Here is a 20,846-nt window from a genome sequence, read left to right on the forward strand (position 1 = left end):
AGGAGTGAGAAAGCGAAGGTGAACATGCCGTTTTTCCTCCAGTCCGCTGGGCTTCTGCGAACAGATCCCGCCACCAGATAAGCTTTCGATCCCCCCCATCACCGCCCACCGCAGGAAAAAAAAGCATATGTTTTGAGGGCACTGCGGTCAGACCCTCGTATGGAATGTTACCGTAATTAGTCTCTGGAAAACAAGAGCTTTTGTAGGCATATGGAAGCAAAAAAGAATGCTTCATTGAGTTGGGCAGATTTTTTTTTCTTTCTTTTTTTTTTGAAAGGAATTCGAAATAATAAACCTTAGCCATGGTTAAATGACAAAGGTAACACACAACTCTCACACACTGGACCTTGTTTGTGCCAAACACCCGTGCAAATTCCCTCAGCCCCTCATGTCATGAGTCTCATTAGCTTCTGTTACACTGCCTTGGCCTGCATGTATGTATGTTTTTTTTCCTCCTCTTCACAAAGACGAATTCCAGTCGCCCCTCACCGCTCCGGTTTTTCTCCCGTGCAGGCTATCGTGGACACGGTGGATAACCTCCTGAGACCGGAAGCCCTGAAGTCGTGGGAGGACATGAACTCGACTGAGCAAACGCACGCCGCCACCATGCTGCTGGACACGCTGGAGGAAGGGGCCTTCGTCCTCGCCGACAACCTGATCGAACCTGCCGTCGTCAAAGTGCCTGCGGAGAACATAAGTGAGTCACAGACAGAGCGAGAGAGAGAGAGCGAGAGAGAGACGCTAATGGAGCGTCTGGGTGAGATGACAGCTTTCTGTCAGCACCAGCACTTAATAGCCCTGTTACATACAGGAGATTATGAAAGGTGGAGTTTTGTCAGCATGGACCAGCCAGTTTGAGACAGACAGACATCACATTTTTATTGCAACACCGCCACCAGTTCATATACTACGATTAATGTGCGTTTAATGTAATTCAATTAAGTTCATTTTATTTGCAGTTTGCTTTTAACACTTTTCACAAAGCAGCTTTACAGACATATGAATAAAAAATAATGTAAGCGTTTTTTTATTCCTTAATGTGAAAGCCTGAGGCAGGAGTTTGAAGCAAAGCGCGCTCCACGTTTTTGTGTTAGTGTGTTCGACTGTAAAGTCACCGCTGGATGTTTGACCCGTGATCGCTCTTAGGAAAATCCGATCAGATTATAGATATCAAATTATAACCTGTAGAGGTCTTAAACACGATTATGGCTCTTTTCAGGAAGTCACGCAGAGGAAAGAGCAAATTATATGTTTGCCCCTTGTTTTTTAGTTTAGTTTGTTTTTTTTTTTATTCTGTGTGGGATGTGAACACCAGATCTGCCCCTTCACCAGGTGCTCGCGTCACCTGCAGCTGTTCAAATTACCCACCGTTTTACTTCGGATGCAGCCTTGAGGTTCAGAAGCGAATACGAAACCTCTCCATCACAAGACGATTTGCGATGATTTGAAAGCCTCAAAATTACAGCTGGACAATCTGATCATCGTTTTGCGATTATTTTATTGAGTATTTATTGCAGCGTTTCGTATTAAATCGGATTACAGCAAATAACAGTACAAACTATCTCATCAAGGAGATCTTCGCCAATATTTATTTATCAGCTCAAAATGAAACAAATATTTAGATGATTGACAAAGTCTACATTAAATCCTGACTGTGTGTTTATTACCTTGTGATAAATTACAGCTTTTAACGATTAAATAATTGCCCAGGGCCATGTGGCGATTTTTTATATTCATGTGATTAATTGTGCAGCTCTACCCAAAACATGCAAAAACATATGCACACACACACACACACACACACACTGCTGAGAATTAAAGTAGAGGTGAGCAGATTGTAGACGCTAAGTGGGTTTTAAATGTTTTGCTCAGAGGTGTGTCAGAATTAATGATAATAATAATAATAATAAATATAATTTAAGTGTTTATGAGTTATTTTACTTTTTTAAAATAAAGAATGACTTCATGATTAAGGTGACTTTTAATAAAAGTTTAGCAGTTTTAAACATAAAATGCATTTAACCATTAAAAAAAAAACATCTTTTTTTTAGCTTTTTTTGCGAACAATGTCTGCATCGTGCACGTAAACAAGTGACAAGAATACATTTTAGCATTAAATTAGCAAACAAACAGCATTTGCTTAATATAAGATGTTTCTTTTTAATAATTATTATACAATAAATGTAGTAATAGTAGTAATAATAATATGAATATGAATATAAATATGAATAGCACTAATAATTTGACTTGTGTGTGCAGTATTTGAGTGATTTTTCTTTTCTAAAATAAAGTGTGATTCCATCATTAAGGTGACCTTTAATAAAATTGTTGTTTACGTTCACAATGCACAATGTCTGCATTGTGAACGTAAACAAGTAACAGAAATGAATTTTAGCATCAAATTAACAAATAAACAGCATTCGCGCAAGATAAGATAAAACTTTGTTTCTTCCATAATGGGGAAATTTTTGTGTCATAGCAGCAATTAATATTTTTTTTGCAGACATAAAGTAGGGACAGTACAGTGTATAAATATACAAGAAACAAACATTAACAAAAAAAAAAACAATACGATAGTTACACTTTCAATCAAACTGCACTAGATAATATAATATTACACAGTTTAAAAAGGTGTTATTGCACAGCTATTGCACAAAGTTTCAGATATTGTAACTATTAGAACTATATTGTAAAATGTAAGATAATGTAAGAACAGTATATTAGAGTGTGTGTGTGTGTGTGTGTGTGTGTGTGTGTGTGTGTGTGTGTGTGTGTGTGTGTTATGGTGACTGGTTCACTGGGAGCAGCTCTAATTGTATTTAATAACTAGCGTGCATGCCAAGCATACCTTGAAATGATTATTATTTTTTTTAAATTAATAATTTATTTCAATTCTATAACTCGGGCTATAGACAGGGCTGTTTATTTAAAGTGACCTCGGCAAACTGATTTTTCAATATCACTAAAAATAAAGAAATTTCAACGCAAGAATCTCCTCTTATAACCTACCTGTTCCTATTGAACACAAGACTCGTGGAATGTTCGCGTTGTGAAGTGTTTGTGAACGAAAACACACTTTTTTATGAGCTATAATGGACGAATAGTCGGTGTGAATGTTTCAGGCATAAGATGGAATTTTTGTATGGATTCCATCATAGACGTTAGTGTAGTATGTACTGTATTTCAAAATTGTATTTTATAACAAGCATGGACAGGTTTAAAACGTATTATTATATTTATAGATATAAGTTATTGTTTTTAACTAATTACTGTTTATTACTATATATATATATATATATATATATATACAGTACTGTGCAAAAGTCTTAGGCACCATATTATATGCTGTACCGATTTTGTTGTACATGTTTATCATGTCTGCATAATTATGTACAAAATCATTCAGCATTTCCATACGTATATAACTTAAAAATGAATAGATGAATAAATACAATCACCCAAACACATTTTTTAAGCATCTTGGAGCCGCAACGCATTTTAATCGTATAAATAATAAAGGCTATTACTCTGAAAAACCATTTCCTTTTTATAATAATAATAATTCCTATAATTTAAATTCTAATCCAACACAAGACCTTTTCATTCATACTGTACTGTATGCTTATAACTAGTTTCAGTCATCAGCCCCTTATTTGTCTGAGAGGAGCGCCTGGTGTAGCTGTTTTTCATTATTTATTTTTTTTCAGCCTAGTAACTGTTCTTATTTTTATTCAGACAACAGAGGCTGCGGTTGGAAAGAGATTCCCCTGACCCGCTGTGTGTTTCATTCCTCTGCCAGTAGACTTTGTTAGCACCGTGAGCACATTTATATCGGTCATGGCTCTGCTTTTAACCTCTCCTCAATGGCCTTCCACCTTTTTACATTTCAGAGCTGAAACTCTCGGCCCCCCGTCCACTCGGAGCGTGTACACCTGCTGTAGCTCGGTTTCGCTCGCCTCTTTTTGAGCACAGATATTAAAGGGAGCATGGGGCCGGAGTATGCCAGGATTTTAAAAGCAGACATGGGTGATATCGGGAAAGCAGATGTGTGGAAGAGGTGCTGTCTTTTTGTGTGACATGGAAGACAAACAGAATTTGATAAAAGAGATAATAATAATAATAATAATAATAATAATAATAATAATAGTAATAATAATAAGCTGAGCATTTCCTAGTCAACGACCGGATTATTTACTAGATCGACTTTCAAGATTATATATTTATTTATTGTTATTTATTTGTTTGTTTTCTATTAATATCCTCAGCATTTCTCAATTATCTACCTGTTTCATTTGCTTGAATTTCTTTCTTTCTGACTTTCTTTTTTTCTGTCATGTATTTATTTATTTCATTCAATTTAATTAATAATTAATTAATCATTAATTATTATTAATAATCATTTTATTTTTACATCAACAACCTCAGCATTTGTCAAGTATCTACATTTAAATTTATTTCCTCAATTTAATTGCATTTTTTTTAATTAAATTCGGACACACATACAGTATTTGCTTGTTTATTTGTTTCCTTTAACCAACCTCTTTATTCATTTGCTGCATTTCAACTTAGAGTTTTTTTGTTCGTTTTTTATTTATTTATTATTATTTTTTCTTTAATCATAACCGCTTCATTTCTTTTTCTCCGCCATCCCTCCTGTTAATTATCTTATTTTGATGTTGAGCTGTTTTCGCCCTCGTTCCAGAACGCCCTTATTAGCACGGGCTGATTTTATTATATCCTGGCAAGAAAATCTGCTGAGTAAACAGTATAAACAATAATTAAGCTTTAAAGGAGTCACATGACACAGTAACAACAGCAGCGTAGCGCTGTGGCTGCTCGAGGAGAAAAAAGCCCTTTTTAAAAATAATAGAGCCTCTTTATTTTCAACTCTCCTTTTAATAACTACTTCCCTCTTTTGGCAAATGTTGAAAACAGTATTAATCTAGTTTTTCGCACTGGCGTGTTTTTTCTTTTTTTCTTTTTCTTTCTATTTTTTCTTTCTCCCCCGGCTGCAGACGCACCTCGCACGCCCTGTTTAAGTCCGTCTTCGCTTTGAGAGACGTAAGATGTGGTTAGCGATGCAGCCCAGTGCCTGCCGGCTCCACGGCTGACAGAAAGTGCCCTGGAGCATATTAGGAAAACTTTTTTGCCACTCTGTCTCCGTCTCTCACCGGTAATTAGCATAATTTAACTCAACCGCAACACAAGGCAACTGCTCTGGGGGCTGAAGGAAATAGATGGAGTGGATACGTGCTGCTAGAAGAAAAGGAGGAAAGATAGAAGGGCCGAAAAACGTCCCTTATTTCTAAGTGTCAGAAATAGGAGTTGGCGAGAGAGAGAGAGAGCAGGAGAAGGAGAGACACAGAGAGAGAGAGAGAGAGAGGAGTTTGCGCTAATACTGATGTCTGACCTCGTTGTATTTTCACACATCAAAGCGAGCTCAGAACGAAGTCTGAATGGATTCAGAGCTGTGCTCCGTCGGGGCCCTAAAGGCGCAGCTGAAGACACAAACCTATCAGCAGCCACAGGAGGAATCACAGTAAAAGTCTAGTGATAGGTTTGATCCTGGCTATATTTGACATTCACACACTGTGTACTCTGGTGTACTTTGTGTATTTTTTCTTTTTTCTTTTTTTTACAGCGGTTTCACTCCCAAGATAGGTAAACGCTCCGTATCTTTCTTTTCAGCGCTACACAATGCAGGGATTGTGCCTGGAGGATAAAGCGGGTCAGCGGTCGTCGTTACGGAGCCTCGTTTTACCACAAAGCAGCATAAACACATCGTTTTCCTACCATTATTGTGACATTTTCCTGCCAGTCATAAGCTTTGTGTTGAAGTCAGGACTCAGGCTGGTACCGCCACAGATTAAATCCAGCTAAAGGACCTAGTTCAAGCCAGAGTTTAAGCAGGAAGCGGAAAGTAAAAAAAAGCATGGCCAGGTCCTTTTACACAGGGGAATGGATTGTAACCTCAGGCTATTTGGGATTCCTTATGGAGCAGAAATACGATGTACAAAACTGTGCAGTATATTTATGTACAGTACATTACCCCTTAATGTGTTTAAAAGTTATTGCTATACATAAAAATATATGTCTGTGCAGCGCAGTATACCGAATTGGACACTAGAAAGTGATGATGCTGTTGGAGCAGACTCGAGAAGTCTGGCTTCTTTTTCGTTCCATGTTTGTCTCAAATGTGTCTCTCCTTAGAAGTGGTTTATTGGTTTAGTGTGTCGTGTTGCCTTTGCCATAGAATACTCAAGTTACCATCAAGCTGGAAAAATCAAAATTTAATACAGTTCAAATAATAATAATCATAATCAAGATAATAAAACATTATATCCTAAATAAACATTTCATCCCTTACTCTAATGTTGTCAAAATATAGAATACAGCAACAACAAAAAAAACATGCATAATCAGTCAAAGGTTTGGACACACCTTCTAACTCCGTGGTCTTTTCTGATCTTTATTTCGTTCTACATTAAAAAACAACAACACTGACGGTGTCTAAAAGATGCAATGATCTCCTGTGAACAGTTGATATTTACATTAAGGCATTTCATTTGGCAGATTCCCTTATCCAGAGCGACTTACATTTTTATCTCATCTGAGCAGTTGAGGGTCAAGGGCCCAACAGGGACAACCTAAAGGTACTAGGATTTAAACCTGGGACCTTCCAAACCGTAGTCAGTAGTCTGCGAGTCTAGTCTAGTGCCTTAATCACTGAGCTACCTCTGATAAAAACAACAACGTTCAGATTTATCTGCTATTTACGCTCTGTGAATCCTTCATAACGGCTCTAATCTGAGGTTCTGGTTGTTAATTGGTGATGTTTGAGGATGGTAACTCTAAACGAACTTCTCCTCTGCAGCAGAGCTAAGTTCTGGTCTTTGTTTTTCTGGGAAGGTCTTCATGAGAGACAGTTTCATCATGGTGCTCGATGGGTTTTGCAAATGCACTTGACCCATACTGTTTTTGCAAGAACTCTTCCAAAATAGCTGACTGTTGTTTTTGTTGTTGTTGTTGTTACTTAGTTACCTTATGCCACATGTGTTGTGTTATAGTTTGAAAAAAATCCAGTATTGTTCCAAAATGTTGAAAAAGAAATCCAGACTTTTTCACTGGGTCTGTGTATCTACAAAATCGTGGATCCAATATGTATATGGATAAAATATTTTGCCTTCAATAGTCTTTTCTTTCCCCTCTGCAGTCTTAGACGTGTACGTGTTGAGCACAGACGGCCACGTTCAGGATTTCAAGTTTCCGCAGACCAGTAAAGGAGGTGCCACCATTCAGCTCCCCGCCAACACGGTCAAATTAAACAGCAAGAACGGTAAGTGAAATAGAATTGTGCTGCGGCTCAGTTTCAGACTCGAAAGCTCCAGAGAACCCAAAACTGTGATTGCTTTCTAATTAGGTTAATGCCGGTCTTGCGGGACTCAACACACAGCACTAATTATAAACAAATGTCCAAGGTTTTATTTTATTTATTTATTTAAATATCATTCAGTCTAATCTCAGGTAAGGGTCGTTTAAGCCTAATAAGTCTGGGCCTACAGAAAATATGTTAAAGGCTGGGGAAAATATTAAGTGAAATAACGTTATTCTGTTTTAATCCTTATTTTAAGCAATTATCGACAGGTGTGGCTCGATTTAAGAATATTTTACTTGCTAAAATGCTAAGATTTGCAGTGTAAAAAATTAACCTATCTGAAACATAGACTGTTGTGATTGGGTGGGTTTGTACACGTAGAGGTGAGCAGTCTTTATTCTCGCGGTTTAGCCTTTTATGTTCGCACCCAGTCATCGGGATCATTCTGTTTAGAATTAAGTTCCCCTTAAGGGGAGTCTTGTTCAAAGCATGTCAATCAAAAGCGTTTATTCCTATGATAGGCCACACCCACCTCAATCCCTTTAATGAGTAAGTTGAACAGGTTCTTGAGTCAGGCAGTATTATAACTGTGGTATTCTGGGAAACCCTGAGGAATGCTACTGTGAGTAAATTCTGGTAAGCATCCAAAAAAAAAAAAGACCCCTAACTTTAGTAAACCATAAATGTTTTTTGGCATCTTTCTTGGCATCTTCTTTGTAAGATATAAGGCTTTGCTCACACAGTGAATCTCACGCTCTGATCAACAGCAAAACAGAGATGTGAAAATGTCAAGATTTTATCATGTAAAGGGTTTTTTACCAAGACGTCGGGTAAATTTCTCCATTCCATCGTTTTATCGAGACGTTTCATTTCTCACTCATACAAGCACTTTAATTGTATTGCACTCTACTTTCTGAGACGTACAAGGCCTTTCACATTGCGACAACTGGTGTAACATGAGCCACAGATCTTTGGATTTGTGTTGTCACACAAAGCAGAGATTATGCACGGGCCTTTGTTTGTTTGTTTTGGGAACAACGTCCTTAAGAACCAAAGCTCTGCAGCGCCGAGTGAAATTTCATACCAGTATAAACCATGACAGAAAGCTTAGGTTGTCCAAACGACGACAGGGCGTGAGTGCTAGGCTGCTAAATCAACTTGACGAAAGTAAAACCGGTACACATTCCTTGCTTAAGACTGTAATTTAAGACTGTAATCCTTCAGTGTGCGTGGTGTAATGAAGAATTAAACTGGATTATGATCCTACCGGTGCAAAGACCTCACAGCACTCGGGGATCATGTGTATCATCCCTGAGACCTGCTGTGTGATGGTATACTGATATCGCAGGATAACATGATAAGGAAGTCTAAAATAGTTATGGCATCAGCGTCATTTCCAGTCACATCTCATGAAATATGGAATGTTTCAGTCCGGATTTAATGGGAAGTCACTTTATACCGAAACATAAAATTGACTTTACTAATTGGACAAAAAATTGTGAGACTGACTGGTCAGGAGAGTGATGTTGATTGGTTTTCTATAATAAGACATTTTGGACACCACTTCAGCTACAGATTTATATTAGATATTAACTCGCTCATACTTGGTACCCCATCGTGTCTTTAGTAACAACTAATCCACACGAATCCAATGGCACTTAATCCAAGGAAAAAAGTAAACAGTTCTTGATTTAACAAAAAACAACGTACAGGGATTTCACTCTGAAGACCTTTATGGAACGAGTCTCCAATTTCAGCATTGTGGAACAGCCAGTGTTTCCACCAGGGAAAAAAGTTTCAGTATTGCAAAGTCTTGCATTGTGTCTGTCTTAGAAAAAGTACAACATAATCAATAACGTACTATAAACGACCTTGGACGTTTAAGACAATTTGCTTCACCCAGTTAAGAATTGATTTAAACTTGGACAAATTCTTTAGAATTTACAAAATTCTGTGTATACATAGAAAAAAAAGTTCTTATATTTAAGTTGTTTCCGTTAATAATTGATTTCCTGTGCATTTCATACGATTGATGATAAAAAAAAAATGTGGCAATTGATTTCCATGGTTAAAATGTCCTAAGCATGCTATGTTAATGTTTTTTTTTTTGTGCACTCATGTAACAAAAATGCACACTTGTATAATGCCATGTATGGTTAAATGGAACTAGCCTTGTAGTTGGACCTGGAAAGTAAAGAGTTAAATTTATGCTAAATACACAGACATTTCAAATGTTATCAACTCACTTTATCTCAGTGCGTCTGCAGAAGCGTCATATGAGTTTCAGCTGAACTTTGGATTGCTTTTTTGCATGGAATGAGGGTTCTGATTATGTACATTGTTCTCACGTTTTGGCTGATGAACTACATGTTCGATGTGCAGAGCAGAGACATATGGTACAGTCATTATGTAACTTACTGTACAGTGCAGTATATGAACCTCAATTTCGATTTGTTTTTGATTGACACAGCAATGAAATATCAAAGAAGCATTGTATTGTGCGATCAAATTGACATGATTGAATACGGAATCGTTACCGACTCCCATGGCTAGTCATTTTGATTCGTACACCCCACCCAGTCATTCATTATCCTTACTTTCTCTGACATGTTTTATTCTATACATTACCTATATTGTATTTGACCATCATTTTCTTGAACACTTTCTGGAATACAGGTGTTGCAAAGCTGGTCTTTGTGCTGTACAAACACCTTGGGCATTTTTTGACCACTGAGAATGCCACTCTCAGGCTGGTGAGTGAAGGAGGAGTGGTGAGGAACCACACGCTCACCGTCAACTCCCACATCCTGTCTGCTTCCATTAACAAGGAGTCTAGTCGCATCTTCGTCTCCGAGCCTGTTGTCTTCACCCTCGAACACCTTGATGTAAGTAGAAAGAGGTGCAGCAACATTTAATAGCTAAATTGTAGTCAATCCAGGGCACATGATATTAATTGTGGTGTATCACGTTTGCTCTAAATTGTGTGCAAACATCATTGATCATCATCTTTTGGTTGCTTTTTAGACTGAGAACTACTTCAACCCAAACTGCTCATTCTGGAACTACTCAGAGAGGAGCATGATGGGATACTGGTCCACTCAGGGATGCAAGCTCCTAGGGACAAATAAGACCCACACCACCTGCTCATGCAGTCACCTCACCAACTTCGCCATCCTCATGGCCCACCGAGGACACGTGGTAAGAGAGCACTGGCATGGTTTTGCCTCCTTAGCTCGTACACATGCTGGCCATCAGATAATGGTTAACAACTTACCTGTTCTTTTAAAACAGGAGGGTTTTCCCAAATCAAACAAAGGGTTCAAATTGGAGCATTTAAATAAGAGGGTAGATACTTTAGGACAACCTTTATTCTCAAACCTACAGTACTCAGCAACCTTGTTGCAACCTGGTCTGAGCCAGAGAGAACTTCCCCATACTTTGGTTAATTCAATGGCCATATGCCGAAAGGGTTGATGGTAAACCACCCAGTGCCTTGTGGTCTCTAGTCCACCTCATGAGGTTTCTTATGAGTTCTTTTTATAGTTGAGACTTCCTTAAAGGATGGGAAATCCTGTCTAATAGGAAAGACAGAACTCTGTCGGTTGCACGTAAAACCCGTCTCGAGAGGCACAACCCTAAGAAAAATGTCAAGGGTAGGGTCTCAGACTAAAAGAAGGACTGTTCTTTTCCCACTGACCTCAAGGCTTGGCTTGTGGTGGAACCAGGTCTAGGCAGGAAAACCGCTCTGCTTTTTGCTCAAATGATAAGCACAGGCGTGTTTTGGCAGTGAACCTGAACAGCAGAGTGTATGCTTTTGGGAAAAAATGGTTCTTCAAAGTTTTTATGGATGGCAAAGCTTCAAAGCTGGCAAAGGTTCTGCTTGGCCATCCTTGTGAAATGAAAACCAGAACCTTTGCCCCTTCCTTCAAAAGAAGACCTTAGTAATAATAGGGTTCTTTCTTGATTGAGAATGAATGGGAACCAGGATGCTAAGACCATGAGTATTAGTACAAGAACCCACCAGTTAATATGGATAAACAAGCATGCAGTTTAAGACTAAACATAGCTTGATTTATGATCTACATAGCTAACCAAAGATGTCTTTAGCTAGCAACATCATTCTAAACATACAACATACAGAGAGTGTTTCCGCGTCTTCCGTCATCAAACGAACACCATTTAGACTCATGTAAACATCTTTAGATTAGATGCTGGTTCTGGCACCGGCTCATGTCTGTGGTTAAACCTAATGATTGATACAACAGGCCCAGTGATTAAACTGAAGGCAGATTCCAACAGTCTGACTATCACAAAATGAAATGAGGGATGGAAGGCATTAAAACCTCGTTGCTGTTAAGAGTACAAGTGCCACATCTGATACAGGAGCAGAAAACCTGCTGCAGGATTGAGTCTCGTGTTTACGGCTTGTGGCTAAAATCCAGCTAGGACACATGTTCTTACTCGTGCAGAGCGGCGATTAGCATCGTCATCAAGCACACCTCTGAGGACGCCAAGTCTGCTGGGGATCACATTTGAATGAGCAATAGAATTAGAGCGGGATTATGAGTTTAATAGCATAAGCAGCTAGCATTTAGACAGTAATAAATGTGGAAACATGGGCTTTGTGGTGAAGATAATTACAGGTCTTGCCCCATGAACTTTACCCCATCCATAGCTCGATGCTAGCAGTAATGTTAACCATAATAATAATAATCCGTTTAGAGGCATCGGAAATCAAGCATGCCACCCCACTTTCAGCTGGGGTCACAAATTTATTTCCAAAAATGTAAAATTTAATACAAAACCTAATTTAATTTTAAATGAAATGCTGATTGGCATTAGCGCTAAGAAATGATTAACTCGGAACATATCATTTGGGACCTTTCTTCAGATGCCTTGAAAGTTCCCTACAGGAGCAATTTTCCTTTTTTAGTATCGTATTTATCTTTCCTTTATACTAGTCCCTTTCGGTATCTCCTTTAACTGACAATATTTATCTGATTAGACAGCATAGGGTACTGATTAGCTAAATGATTTATTCATGTATGGCGCAGGCCTCATTTGCAATGTTCTAGCAACATGACCTTTTCAGCCTTCAAAGAAAGTCAGACGAATCTTTGCTGGTCAAAGCGGGTAGTTTGATCCTGTCATGGTAAATGACCATCAGTGATAGCAAATGATTGTAAATGACTGAAAACAGCAGCCCATGCTGTCATGCTAAATTATCATCATCATTGAGCCTTAGCAGACTAAGTGTGTGTGTGTGTGTGTGTGTGTTGCTGGTGGATTGTGGGTCTTTGACAGCGGTGGCTTGGAAGGTAAGCATTAGCAGGGATGCGGGGTGGAATGTTGGCGTCAACGTTAAAGACGATGGTGCATAATACGTGTGTTAACGTCGAGATGGTGGTATGCAGGTGTTAGCTTGAGTACACAGAAATGTGAGAGGTGTGGGGGAGTGTGAGAGTTTAGAGGGTAGAGAGAGACTACTGTCAGTCCAAGCGTTAGCATCAGATAGATCTCTGAATGTAAGTGAATTGTTAGGAGTGGCAGTGAGCACTGAAGAAGCAGAATCTGCGAGCGTGAGCTGGAACACAGCGTGTGCTTGTTGACACTGACAGTTCAATGGGAAAGCGGGTTAGTGTACTTACAGGGTAGCCGAGAGTGTTTGCGTCTCTGTTGAGTAATCCCTCACATTCTTTACAGATGCCGCCATTAGGTACTGTTTTCACAGCCAAGTGATTTTACCGTCAATGCAAGGTTCAAACGTGGAATTAACCAAAATATCATTAGGATAAATGCATGTTAGGACATTTTTTTAATGTAAAATAAGAAGTCAAAGCAGTATTTAAAAAACAAAGCACATTTTTTAAATATTAATATTTGTTAGTTTCTAGCAAAAATAACTAATTGAGATACCAGCAAAGTTAACAAGACTTGCAATATGTATTAACAATATTTGTTAGCCTTTGAGCAAAGCTAACTAGGATTGCATTGAGTTAGCCATCAGGCACGCTTAAGTGTGCTAGCAATGTAGAGACACAAATAAGGTCATTTTATGTTTAAACCCGAGTTAGCAAATTAAAAAAGCAGAATGATTGATGCAAATTTTTGAACATGAAACAAAGTTAATTAGGATACAAAAATGAACGCCTTGCACCTCCAGGGTCTGGGTTCGATTCCTGTGTCTGTTTGCATGGAGTTTGCATGTTCTCCTCACGCTTGATGTGTTTCCTCCGAGTGCTCCAGTTTCCTCCTACAGTCCAAAGACATGCAGAATAGGTTAATTGGTGTGTCCCCGCTGCGATGGACTGGCACCCTGTCCAGGGTTGTACCCACCTCGAGCCCTAAGTCTCCTGGGACAGGCTCCAGGCCCCTCACGACCCTGTGTACAGTATAAAAGGGGTATAGACGATGAGTGAGTGAGTTAGATTATTTTAAATTATTATATTAGTATATTAAAATAAATCATAAATGTATATGAATATATCATATGTCATCATATTAATGCAGTTCAGTTTTATTTGTATATCGCTTTTAACGGTCAGCGACGCAAAGCAGCTTTACAGAATCAAAAGAAAATTATGGAAATGAGTGTAAAATGTGTGAGAAAATATGTATGAAGCAAAATGATCAGATTGTCCTCTGAGATCACCATGCAAATACATCTAAGAAACAGCTGGAGTGGGTTACCATGTAATGGAATAAGTCTTTTTTTTATAGTTGATGGACAGAATACAGATGTGCTTGTGAGTACAGTGCCATATCCACAACCTACTGAGTCACTCATCTACTCATAATCGTTTTGTGTAGAGCACCTGAGCTACTGATTCATTCACACCTGTTGTATAATGTCTCTAAATCATAGCTGTTAGCAGTAGCTGGGCTGTAAAATCCTTGCTAGCCCTATTATAAAAGCTGTGCCTCGTACAGTATATTACAGCAAGTATTTTTGAAGGATTGTACTATATACTTCAAGCAACTGGAAATAAAAAATCACCATCCCAGAAACACTTTTCTATGGCATTATTCAGTGTAATTTCCCTATATTACAGTAAGAATTACCTGACTGGACTGTTTACCATACGCTTATTTGCTTTAATTTTGTGTCTTGCATAAGTTTTTATTTTAGATTGTAAGCATAAGTATTGTTAATAACATTACTCTTTAACAGAGTTTAAATGTGGAACTTTTTAAACATGTAAAAATATAATACATGTGTATAAAATGATGAAAATTATTTATAGAATAGAAAAGAATATGTAGATTGATATTGTAAACACTATATTATATTGTAGTAAAGTGTTGTATTTACTGTATAGTGTATATATAGTTGACTGCAGTATTAAAATTAAAAATAACTACATACAGTAGTATTTACATTAGTAATTATTACATGCAGTTCATTATAGTAATTACTACACTCTATAGTAAACTGTAGTATTTATTATAGTAATTAATACACGCTGTAGTAAACTTTAGTATTTATTATAGTAAACCGTAATATTTGCATTAGTGATTATTAAATGCCGTAGTAAAGTGTACTATTTATTACAGTAATTACCACTCGCCGTAGTAAACTGTAGTATTTATTATAGTAATTAATACACGCTGTAGTAAACTTTAGTATTTATTATAGTAATTACGACACTCTGTAGTAAACCGTGATATTTGCATTAGTGATTACTAAATGCTGTAGTGAACTTTAGTATTTATTATAGTGCTTACCACACTCTGTAGTAAACTTTAATATATTCATTATAATAATTAGTACACTATAGTAAACTGTAGTATTTACTTCAGTAACTAATATACACTGTAGATAACTGTAGTATTTATTATAGTAATTAATACATGCTGTAGTAAACTTTAGTATTTATTATAGTAATTATTACACGCTGTAGTAAACTGTAGTATTTATTATAATAATTAGTACACTATAGTAAACTGTAGTATTTACTTCAGTAACTAATATACACTGTAGATAACTGTAGTATTTATAATAGTAATTAGTAATTTAGCTGTAGTAAACTTTAATTATTCATTATAATAATTAGTACACTCAATAGTAAATAGTAGTATTTACTTTAGTAATTAATATACATTGTATTAACCTCTAGTAATTAATAAAGTAATTACTGCACAATGTAGTACACTGTAATATTTGTTAGTAATTACTACACTATAATATTTTCATTAGTAATTATTCCGCACTGTAGTATTTATTATAGTAATTAATACACGCTGTAGTAAACTTTAGTATTTATTATAGTAATTACTACACACTATATTAAACTGTAGTATTTGTTATAATAATTAGTACACTATAGTAAACTGTAGTATTTACTTCAGTAATTAATATACACTGTAGATAACTGTAGTATTTTTTATAGTAATTAGTAACTTAGCTGAAGTAAACTTTAATTATTCGTTATAATAATTAGTACACTCAATAGTAAACTGTAGTATGTACTTCAGTAATTAATATACACTGTAGATAACTGTAGTAATTAATAAAGTAATTCTAAACAATGTAGTAAACTGTAATATTTGTTAGTAATTACTACACTATAATATTTTCATTAGTAATTATTCCGCACTGTAGTATTTATTATAGTAATTAATACACGCTGTAGTAAACTTTAGTATTTATTATAGTAATTACTACACACTATATTAAACTGTAGTATTTGTTATAATAATTAGTACACTATAGTAAACTGTAGTATTTACTTCAGTAATTAATATACACTGTAGATAACTGTAGTATTTTTTTATAGTAATTAGTAACTTAGCTGAAGTAAACTTTAATTATTCGTTATAATAATTAGTACACTCAATAGTAAACTGTAGTATGTACTTCAGTAATTAATATACACTGTAGATAACTGTAGTAATTAATAAAGTAATTCTAAACAATGTAGTAAACTGTAATATTTGTTAGTAATTACTACACTATAATATTTTCATTAGTAATTATTCCGCACTGTAGTATTTATTATAGTAATTAATACACGCTGTAGTAAACTTTAGTATTTATTATAGTAATTACTACACACTATATTAAACTGTAGTATTTATTATAATAATTAGTACACTATAGTAAACTGTAGTATTTACTTCAGTAATTAATATACACTGTAGATAACTGTAGTATTTTTTATAGTAATTAGTAATTTAGCTGAAGTAAACTTTAATTATTCGTTATAATAATTAGTACACTCAATAGTAAACTGTAGTATGTACTTCAGTAATTAATATACACTGTAGATAACTGTAGTAATTAATAAAGTAATTCTAAACAATGTAGTAAACTGTAATATTTATGTTAGTAATTATTCCACACTGAAGTATTTATTATGGTAATTACTACACACTGTAAAAAACTGTAGTATTTACATTAGTAATTATTAACACTGTAGTAAACTGTAGTTTTTAATATAGTAATTTACTACATGCTTTTTTACTGTATGATGTAGTGTTTACTATACACAACTTTAGTATTTTTTGTTCTATGGAAAGTGTCCTGGTATAATATTATTTATTACGTCAGATCAAGACTGCAATAACAAAGAACGTAGAGTTGGTACAGTATATCAGTAAGGCATCAGAGAAGCCAAGGTTAGCAAAGAACATAAATCCATGTTATCAAGGATAGCTACAAACCTTAATTTGGGTTAGCAAGCTAGCAAAAAAAATATATCTTAAGCTCTAGGAAAAACGTTGTATCTCTAGTTGCATCTGTATTTAGATTTAAATCTGAAGTGTGGCCTAAATGTGGCTCCAGTCTATAAATTGTAGCTCTGACAGTTTCTCAACCTCAGATGTATCAGTAAAGTTGATAATTAGGCCCAAAAAATACATAAAGTAATAGCCTAATTGAAACGATCAGGACCCTGAGCAGGGAGTTAATAAGGATATGATATCTTTAGCACATCGCATTGATGCTGCAAAAGGAAAGCATAAGAATGATGTTTGCTGTTCTGGTGTTGCAGGGTGAAGCGAACATCCACGATTTTCTCCTGAGCGTTATCACACGCCTGGGCATGGCCGTGCCGCTCGTCTGCCTTGCCATCAGCATCTTCACCTTCTGCTTCTTCCGTGGCCTGCAGAGCGACCGAAACACCATCCACAAGAACCTCTGCATCAACCTCTTCATCGCCGAGCTCTTCTTCCTCGTGGGATTCAACATGACCGAACCTCCGGTACGCAAACATACTCACGAATGTTGTGAGATTCGTTCAATGTGGAATGAATACGAAAAGACAAAACATGAGCTCAGGTTATGATTTGCAGAGCTAATAGATGTGTGCAGTAAATAAGGTTTAGTGTGTCAGGGAGAGTTTATACAATGTGCACTGATAGAGTTGAGAAGGTCATATAGTCACGGTCCAGATACAGAATATGTGCTGTTAATCTCACTACATTCAAACCCCGAAAACTATTTTCAAACAGAAACTCACTTGGACGGATTGCTGTTATGATTTAAACATTCGTCTCCATGGTAACCCCCTGTTGTTTTCTGCAAACAGTGTTCCTCCCGCTGTCATTTTTTGTATATTCTCTTTGTCATCTCTCAGATCGTGTGCTCGGTTGTTGCCGGGATTCTTCATTTCTTTTTCCTGGCCGCGTTCGCTTGGATGTGTCTGGAAGGCGTGCAGCTATACATCATGCTCGTCGAGGTCTTCGAGAGCGAGTTCTCACGCCGGAAGTACTATTATGCCGCCGGATACCTCTTCCCAGCCGTAGTGGTTGCCATCTCGGCGGCCATCGACTACAGGAGCTACGGGACCAAGAGAGCGTGAGTGACCTTTAGCTTTCACTCTCCCTCTCGGCTAGTTTGTGATTTGGTCACATATAAATTTTTTATAGTTGTTTTTTTTTTGTTGTGATTGAGGGACGTCAGGTCAGAGCATGGATCCAGCTGGACCAATTTTTATTTTTTATTTTTTTTATCATCATTTTGTGTCACATTTTTATAAGGGCACCGGTGTAAAATCTATATTTTTTTTTTTAAAGTTTTTTTTTTTTTTTCACTTTGTTGTTGTGTGGGTGTGTGTCCATGCACATGTACACAAGTTAACAAGACACACAGAGCATATTTCCCCTCTCTATCCTGGCAAATTTCCATTTCAAGCAGCACAGAGAACAAAGACACAAACTGTGACCGTAATGATTGTGCTTGCCGACTCATCTCCTTTGAAAAAAGGCACCTGATTGAGATTTGGTTTTCCGTCTAAATTGCTTACTTGTTCGTCTCTTTTTCCCCGAAAGAATCAATGTGATGCACAGTTTTGTGTCTTACCGGATTGAAATACAGATGGCCTGTGTAATACGCACATAAATCATTCCCTACACGTTATGAATTCTTAATCAAAGTCGCATGGTATACGTAGAGCTACGTTCCAGACTCATTTCAGACGAACGGAGATGTGAGCGGGATTCATCTCGTCACACGATCGGTTCGGGATTCTGATCATGCTCTGCTTTTCACTTAATGATTATCAATTCGTCTTTTTGGTTGTTTTTTTTTTTCGTTCAAGTAAATGTTAGCGAAAAAGTCATGAGGTCATGTGTACGGAGGTTGAATCGCATCAGTAACGACAGTTCTATTGTTTTGCAGCTGTTGGCTGAGAGTTGATAACCACTTCATCTGGAGCTTCATCGGCCCTGTCGCCTTCATTATAATGGTGAGTGTTTCGAGCTGCTCAGCGCCATATGTGGCCTTCTAGCACTTTCTGTGTACTGGATTTACAACTGCTCCATTGTCCAAACCTAAATATTTGCCGAAGTAATCCATGAATTAGATAACTTCTCTTGTTTGGGCTTCATCTTATGAGAAAAAGAATCCGTGTTTTTTTGGCCAAAATACACAATCATGTCATGTAAAATGAATGCCGAGGACTTAATTGAATTCTAAACAGCATACCCTATGACTAGATTTATTTAACTAGGGACAGAACTGTATACACAGACACTAACACATATGTCTCGCTATCCTTGTGAGGATCTTCCACTTGCATAATTATTATTGTAGCTGACAAATGTTTTTGTTTAAAAGCAGTTTTCCTTATGGGGATCAGCCAAATGGCCCCAGAAAACGGCCAAAACTGTCAGCTATCCATGGTCACCAATACGATATAAAAGCACACAAATGAGCACACACATATTTGTATCAGAGTCATTGCGAGGACTGTCAATTGACATGGAAATAATAAAGGTAATTAATACTATGCTAAACCTAAACCTAGCACTGACTCCTGTATTTGTGGGGACATTTGGTCCCTATTATGTTATACACCCACACACATCTATTCTCCATACAAAGGGAAATCTTTTGTTTTCTTTGTAGGGACAAAAGGTCAAAACTTTCAACTGTTTCCATCCTTGCAGGGAACGCACAAACATGAAAAAAAAGAAAAGATGTAGGCGTGTACATTCGACATACTATGCTTAAAAATACTTCTTTGTCATAACAGCTGTAAACCGTCATCACCTCCCCGGCCTCTCTATTTTTCTTTTAATATTTATGGTTACAGCTCTATCTTTTGCTTGTTATCACGAAACATCTGATACTGGGGACTCATAAACGTCTACTTAGTATGTAAATATTCTCCACATTAGCGAGCAGAGCTTTTCATCGGTTTACGTCATGCTCCTGTAATATAAGTAAGGACGTTATATGAAAACATGATGAATCAACCCTCCGCCATGCAGATACACTATCAGTGTTGGGTGTAGCATTAGAGGACTTGGATTACTTTTTTGATGTAATCCAACTCAGACAGCAGTCATTCCCAGTCCGTTTGTGTGTGCGTGTAAAATTCGTCCTACAAGCTCCGCCCCTGATAACCCGCCCCTCTTGCCTGTTAGACCCCTATCTCACCTCTGCGGTTTGACTATACGAGCACCGACGCGTGGAAAGATGGAAACCTAATCACAGCACCAAAACTCGCGGTGAATCATAATGAACCGTACTTACGGCTACCGCGCGAAACCGCGTAGGTGAGATAGCGGTATTAGTAGTTAACGAGTTTTGGTCCAAACTTCACTGAGTGATGATGGTAGAATAATTATAAAGGTCTCGACTAAAACAACATGCATGAGGAATCACAAAGGAGTTTTTTATTTTCTGCAATGGAAAAGTACTCGAACTAGTTACTTTTATCAGAAAGTATCGCTGTAATGTAACGGATTACTTTTTTAATGACAGTCATTTTCTAATGTAATTAGTTACTTTAAAAAGTAACGTCCCCCGACACTGCACGCTATACACCATCCGACCAATCAGAATGGACAATTCCACACACTTTACTACTGTATAATGGACATGTAATGATTTAAAATGCAGAACGAAGTGACCTCACCTCCTTGTAAACTACACAAGTCACCCACTGGGGTGGAGTGAAAGAGTGGTCAATGGAAAGAAAAAAGGAAGGCGGGGGGGACGCTGGGATGACCTCATATCCTGAAA

General features: G+C 37.1%; 1 protein-coding gene across 14 annotated transcripts in view; it reads left to right on the top strand.

The window, feature by feature from the left end:
* LOC128518912 (adhesion G protein-coupled receptor L2-like) overlaps positions 1-20,846 on the top strand; it is a 133,236-nt gene that overhangs the window by 87,369 nt on the left and 25,021 nt on the right. For all 14 annotated transcript variants that reach the window (XM_053492306.1, XM_053492346.1, XM_053492326.1 and 11 more), the window contains 7 exons: positions 514-697; positions 7,214-7,336; positions 10,052-10,260; positions 10,400-10,573; positions 17,368-17,577; positions 17,953-18,173; positions 18,996-19,062. In XM_053492306.1, the coding sequence (XP_053348281.1) occupies positions 514-697; positions 7,214-7,336; positions 10,052-10,260; positions 10,400-10,573; positions 17,368-17,577; positions 17,953-18,173; positions 18,996-19,062 (1,188 nt within the window). The remainder of the gene's footprint in view (positions 1-513; positions 698-7,213; positions 7,337-10,051; positions 10,261-10,399; positions 10,574-17,367; positions 17,578-17,952; positions 18,174-18,995; positions 19,063-20,846) is intronic.

This window comes from Clarias gariepinus, chromosome 1 (genome assembly GCF_024256425.1).
Source record: "Clarias gariepinus isolate MV-2021 ecotype Netherlands chromosome 1, CGAR_prim_01v2, whole genome shotgun sequence".
NCBI lineage: Eukaryota > Metazoa > Chordata > Actinopteri > Siluriformes > Clariidae > Clarias > Clarias gariepinus.